This window comes from Penaeus monodon, chromosome 3, assembly GCF_015228065.2.
Source record: "Penaeus monodon isolate SGIC_2016 chromosome 3, NSTDA_Pmon_1, whole genome shotgun sequence".
Lineage (NCBI taxonomy): Eukaryota > Metazoa > Arthropoda > Malacostraca > Decapoda > Penaeidae > Penaeus > Penaeus monodon.
Window position 1 is genome coordinate 45,751,126 of NC_051388.1, and position 7,500 is coordinate 45,758,625.

Sequence of the window (7,500 nt, forward strand, 5' to 3'; positions counted from 1 at the left end):
TTCTGGCCCTGGCATTGAGAGTAAATCATCTTCAGTCTGTGTCACTCAATGAACATTGTCTCAGCGTTGCCATATACTTAGTACAAAAAAGTAAAGATTAATCACCCTCACCCTCATCCTCACACACACTCACACTCACACTCACCACTCACACTCACACTCATCCACTCACACTCACACTCACACTCACACTCACACTCACACTCTCACTACTCATCCTCACTCTCACTCTCACTCACTCACTCACTACTCTCACTCACTCACACACACACTACTATTCTACTCCATCACTCACAACACTACTCACTCTAACTATCTCTCTCTCTCTCTCTCTCTCTCTCTCTCTCTCTCTCTCTCTCTCTCTCTCTCTCTCTCTCTCTCTCTCTCTCTCTCTCTCACACACATTCTCTTCTCAATTTCCCTTAAACTGATTTCTATATTGACATCACAGGATTAAAATAAAAACAATTTACACAGCCTTTTTATTTCCTTTATTGTTATGGAAAAGCATAAACCTTTACAGGAAACTGGCACGTGGTAGTACTGTATGGATATATGCTTACACACAATAAAATAGAAACTATTTTTAGGCAAATACTACCTAAAACAATCTAAGCACACTTTATGGTTTGGTCTATTACCCATTCATAATGGATATCACGATCTAAGTCTATAAGACCATAAACATTCATTTTTAAAAAATCACTAAGAGGATATTATGTACCCTAATTTTTCCATTGATTTTAGATTATTGTCATTATTTGAAAATCACAGAGGAAATAGATCTATTAAGCATTTCTAATTGGTATATTACGACTTCCTTTTACTACTTTCACAAATGAAAGGAAACATTGCTGCCCTAGAAAGTTTACCTACCTAAAAATTCTTCCCCACCAATCTGATTCTTTTAATACATTTAAAGCTTCATTATGTACTAGATTTAACCCAAGGCCAATCTATGTCCTTGGTCAGTAAGAACCTTTATTTCTTATAAATAACAAACTTGAATTAAAATTGATGAAATAACATTATAAACCAATGACTTGGAAAAGAATGAACGGTGAATTCTACTTCCATAATTACAACTGTCAAACCAATCTTTAAGAAGTAGGTCAACATCAGAGAGGCAAGAACAAATGCATTAAAGATCAAAAAACAAAAAACAAAAAATTTAAAAATCTGAAACAATATCCCTTTGTGAGCTATAAGGAAAAGAAACTGAAAGAGAAGTTATACTTTTAACTTGCATAACAATTTGAACTATAAAAATAAAAAAATAATAATACTGGCAAGAAAAACAAGTGGTCACTATTAGGTATCTAGCCTAAATTAAATATAATGCAAGTAGGAATGCAATGCTACAGCTGACCCAGCCTAAGTTTATATGAGCAATAGTTTAAATGGTCCCACTTCATAGTCTTGTATCACACCTGTAACCTAACAAACACATCACAATGTTCTTTCCTTCTCTTTTGTACCCATGGCATGAAATTTACCTAGATAGCTAAACTGAAATAAAAGTGATAAGAGAGAAACATACTATTTTAACACCCTATTTAATAAATTTTACGAAAACTTAATACTTGAGGTTTTGAATTCCCTGTTTCAACTCTCATTCAAGCATCACCATACACTGCTTCACCAGTTTAAAGCCAAGTATAAATAATAACTGCCTCTGTACAAAACAAATACACCAGAATTATGTGAACTTTTCCCACAGGGCTTAATATTATTAATACATGCCATTCAATAAAAAATGCATATCACATGATAAGTGTGTAAGCTAGTTAACAATACATAATCCACATAACTATGTTGTAATACAGTAATAGTATTGGCCCCTTTTTGGTTGAATACAAAACTTGTGATTGTGTTAGCAATGAAAAACAAATATGGGACACAACAAAACTTGGTATCAACATACAAACAAAGGCAGATGAAATTAACAGTCTATGCTTTAATGAACATACAAAAGCAACTAGAAACTAGAGGTTTAAAGTAAAATAATGATAATAATAATGGTAAGACTGGATCTTACAGATCCATTTTTGACACTGGCTTATAATAAAGATTATTTACTGTTGATTACATCAAGTGCTACATCTCCTTTTATCAAAGCATATTATAAATGTTAAGATAACTAACTTTAACATGACATGAAATAAGAGAATAACCACCAGCAGTAACAATAAAAAGATGTGTTAATCTTTAAATTGGAGGAACTTTTCTATCAAATTACAAACTCAGAAACCAAGGAATATAATACAGCAAATCATATTTTGTAACAGAATTACTGCATTAAACTGAAGACTAAAGGAAGATTGTGACATATTACATTAACGCCAATATCACTCCAATGCTGCTGGAGTAACAAACATCAAAATAAATATCCTTATATTAAGTATCACGCTTATTGTTAAATTTGTATTTAGGAGAGGGATATTATTCAACCCACTCTGCTAGTTTCCTTTTTATAGAGCTATGGTACTGCCTTCATCATCTCTAAACCATTTTCCTGTCACAGTAACATCATGTAAGTATGCTGTACAAAAGCTTAAGATAAATAAATCTTTTGAAATGTATACCTTGCACCATCTCCACTTGGAACCTTCTTTATAATGACTGGAATAAATATTTTGGTATAAAAAAACAGAAAAAATCAAAAGAAGATTTAACAAAGTGATATAACAATAACTTTGAATTTTCAAAAGAAAATTATTTTTGAGTCCTACTGTAATTAATTTTCAAAAAATCAAAGTACATATAACCAGGTAGCTCCACTTCCAATTATTCTTTTGAAGCCAAAAATGAAATGAACTTTTTTTTCTGACAGCTGTTATTGTTCAGGAACTCTTTGTTATCACAAGTAAAAGAGGAATATTTTTTATTTACTTCTGGTAATTATAATAATATCAAGTAAATCATACAAATAATTATATCTGATAACATATGGCATCATTAGTTCTGCCTCTTTTTTTGACCCAGTGGAAAAATAATTGAAAACAGAACTGAGAGAAAATAAAAATGTGAAAAATATTTAATATTTGCAATGAATAAAGGCAAAGAGGCGGGGCTTAGTGCAGCAGTTGCCAACTAAAATTTTCACAAGATGGAGTGAAGCTACCTGTTTCAAACTACCCTGGAAAAATTAATAAAAGAAAGAAGTCATGCACCTTTTCTGATGTATGAGTACATGAATGAAGAGGCCACCAGCACTATAACAAGTACAAATTCCTTCTTTGAACATGCAAGGTTGGTATTATTACAGGTAAAGCTCTTAAAACAACATTCAAAACTACACATAACTAGTAAGTTTGAAGCTTCTGAGAGGCAAAATACGTATACATTCTTCAGATGGTTTGAGCTGATTCAATCTGGTATAATGACAAAAAGGCTGAACTTACATTTTTCTTCAACTATTTCATTAAGTACTTACATGAACACTATGCAGACAATATTACAAATCAATAATGTATATATGTAAAAAAAAAAAAAAAAAAAAAGATACTCTTTCAGAGATGTACAAAAAAATGCACTTCATGACTTAGCATAGTACAGAATTTTGCCTTACAACTGTTAGAAAACATATACACAAATTCATAGTTGACATTCACATCCATATCCAGACTTCTAAACAAGATGAGGAACATTTGAAGCACAATGATTCACTACTGGAACACTCCTTTGCAATGGATACATCTTATCTATCAAAATGCAGGATATGTATTTCACTTGAATATAGCTAGATTATCAAAATAAAGTTGTGTGACAATTCTGAAATTACTCAAATAAGCACATTAACTGGCACCACATGCATGTGAAGTATTAGCCTTTTTAATCCTAAAGTGTCAGAAATGCTGACAAGAAAATTTTCTTTTTAATATAGAGAACAAAGCAAGAAATCATTAATTTTCCACCTATATCAATCACATTACTTATCATTGTTTACTATTTAGCATGTAGGTTAAACAGAATTCTTTGCAAGGGAAGTCGAAATTCAGACTTAGCTCAAAATATTGCTGAATGTTTTGTTGATAATACAATCACCATAAAGAAAACTGTCACTCTTGAATTTCTTACCTCCTTGAAGGACTGAGAGACATATATACCACCCCACTGATGTCATGAATACCTGTATACTGTCCACAATGATTTTGATTTATCAATTTTCATTACCCATAAATATCCCCTGAAGTACTTAGAGGAGTCAGCTACAAGGCCTAATATCACTTGTTTACTCCATTCCTTTAATTTTCAGGGAAGAAGTTTTTTCTATTATTACTGTCAATAGCAATGAAATATAACTATTTATGCGACTTCAAGGAATAGGGTTAAACAGGTGAGATAAGGTAAACTTCATGAAAGACTCCTTGGCGTTGGGTAACTGCTTGTGAAGACATCTATGTATAAACAAAGTTAATAAAAAAATCACAGTGGACAGTGCATGTACCCAGCACCAAATGATTAAAACTGGACTCTTGTTTGTGTACCTTACTTTAAAATGTCAATATCAAAATCTATCCTTTTAGAACTTGCTTTGCCATCACACTTTAAAATCAAATATATTGCAGTTATATAAAAAATACAGTAACTTTTTTATTGACTAAAATGTATCCAAGATATTTTCTTAAAATCCCTAAATCACACTACAAAACAAGTCCACACCCATGCCATTTCTAGTTGCCATTTCTCACTTTTCATTCACATTACCCTCTTGTTCCATCTATTCTCTACACAAACCAGTAACCTTAACAACAATAAACAACATACATCCCTAAGGAATACCTTCACCCACTACTGATCTGTCCTCTAAATCTACTCTCTTTTTGTTGTTTTACATCATAAAGACTGTAGTTCAACACTATATAGAGACTAGGAATATAATGATTTAAAGTCAATATTAAGACAATGAGGTGCTTAACATGTTACACAAAAATAGATGCCCTTGATAAAATTGAACTATAATATTCACTGCTGTCTTAAAAGATTGATTAACACTACTTAAAGTACATGAAAAACTTACGGACCTGAAAAGTTTAGTTTGTATAGGGGGGAACTTTGACACGAGTAGAAAAAGGTTTTGTCATTAAAATGTTTATACAGAGTTATTGTCAAATACCTTGTGTAGGAAAGCCATTTAAAACTAATGAACTAGCAAAGAACTACTTTGAGCTCATAAAATCACTTAAGTTGTTTCTTAGCAGTATGAGCTAGGCATATCTTTTTCTTATTCCCTATCTAATAGAAAATGCTATTCGGTTCCATTGATTTCATGATCACAGCAAGACAGAGATTTTGTTTAATTAAAGCATTTCAATTAGGATTAGTAATAAGAAAAATCCATGTCCAAAACTGTAAAGAGCATGAAAAAAGTTACAAACAAAAGTGTCTTTCCATATTGTGCAAATTCTCAAGCATTTCAATAAGATTCTACAAACTTTATAATAATGCAGTAGTATTTTACACTAAAATGGAGAATTCTCTCTCAAGTCACGAAGATGGCAATTATAGTTTAATACTGTGTTTAAGTATAATGATGGAAACAGTTACAGCAGTTCAGATTGATTTTTTGCCACGTGAGAAGTTTGACAGATAGTAAACTGACGCACAAAATATGGATTTAATACTACTGAATCATTTCTTCATGCTCTATTTAGTCACAGATAATGTGTATGATTTCCTCAGAAAGACAGCAAAACCATTGTCTTTGGAATTCGGAATTTTCACAGCAGCTCAGAGCCATTATCACAATCATTTGATTCCAACCCCCTGATCCTTGGTCACTTGATGAATGACTGAGACCTCTTCCTCTCCTCTTCAAAAATTTGTGCATTTTTCTCCCTCAACTCATCGAGCTGATGTTCTATCCCTAACTTTGTTTCTTTAATCTTATTACTTTCAAATCTGTAGAAAATTGTTGCCATAAAGAGCAAGTATGAAAGACAGAATGTAAACAATATCAGCAACAGGCCTAGGAACCCACGAGTCACACCAGTTGATGACTCTGTACATATCACAATATGGCACACCAGTAAAACAATAGCACACAGGATTGACAGGGCAATGTAAAGTTTCTGCTGAGAGCCTACAGACTTCAGGCCTTGCTCACACACTGCAGAACACTCCAGCAGGGCATCCGTCTTGGCTTGCACACTTGGTATTTCTTCCATAATTTCAGTGCCTGAAATTGTAAAATAGGAATATCAATATACACACATTATGCAAAGACAGACAGGTAACAATAAGCAATATATACTGCCTATTATTTAGACTGCTGAGAATTTTTTAACAAAATAACACCATTGCTTATTTACTTATTTGAATTTAGCACAATGCTGCTGGGAAAATGTGATTTTCCCTGTGCAACTGTTATGTGAAATGCATCTTCACACAGATGGCTCCACAAGTGCTCAGCCGCTAAAGAGTCAATTAGTAGTCAACATGCTCTCACCTGAGCTTTTGGGAAATTTATTTAATTTTTTCAAATGCAATTATAATTATTAGTATTATTAGCAATACAAATACCCATACAGAATAAAATATGTGACATAGGTTGGACTAGTGATTGACTCATTCACTACACACTTGTGAAGCCATCTATGTGTAAATACAATTAATAAACAATGTTCAATGTGGACGTGGCATGTAAAGACATGCCATCCCCTACAGTATCAGGTTAAACATGTATTTCTTTTTGCCTGTAGAGAAATAGTAAAAATGAAACGTGTGCATGCTTTTCTGACTTTCTATTTTGCAACCAGCTACTCTGCAAGGTCCTCCAGAGATATTGAAAATATCTTTATTCTACAAATGACTCACAAATACAACTCTGCTTTCAGAAAGAAGATAAAAAATTAATAATAATGAATTAATTAATTAATTAACCTTAAACTTTTGCACATAGCATATTTTATTCACATAACTAGGTTTGCATGTGATTATATAAGTAATTTGGGCAGGAATTAGAATTTTGCTTGTCACATTTTGATTCACTTTAGTTCACAGTTGCATCAAAGAATACTGCTGTCTGATTTCTGAGATTCATACACAGACAATCAACTATAGAGGTCTAACAAAATAACTTTTACACTGGAATTTTTCATTTCTGATGTTTTTTGCAAAAAAATAATAATGATAGATATATACTTTTTGTGATATAGAGAGTAATCTGCAAACTGAAATAGAGTATGGGAAATGACAGAGGAATATATGAGAATTGGAAGAGGAGTCATCCATTTAACTGTTCTGATTTTGCACATCTCTACTTTGCAAGGTAAAATCCCACCCATATATAATTCTTATTTTACAGCTTTATAAAAAGCTAAATATGGATTACATGACAATGTTTTCTAGATAAGATTATTCTGTGACCCCCTTTAATATCATGCCAGGAACTCGTACAGGCTTTTGTATGAAAAGAGCCACACAATCCAAGACCATGGTCATTCACAGTAAAAGTTATGGGAACCTACACAGTTACTTTACTGTCTTACCACCTGT

General features: G+C 32.5%; 1 protein-coding gene across 1 annotated transcript in view; it reads right to left on the minus strand.

The window, feature by feature from the left end:
• Positions 1-468: 468 nt before the first annotated feature.
• The window catches only part of LOC119595356 (putative neutral sphingomyelinase), a 25,768-nt gene continuing 18,736 nt past the window's right edge, over positions 469-7,500 (minus strand). The window contains exon 8 of the mRNA XM_037944498.1: positions 469-6,181. Within this exon, the coding sequence (XP_037800426.1) occupies positions 5,781-6,181 (401 nt within the window). The 3' untranslated portion in view covers positions 469-5,780. The remainder of the gene's footprint in view (positions 6,182-7,500) is intronic.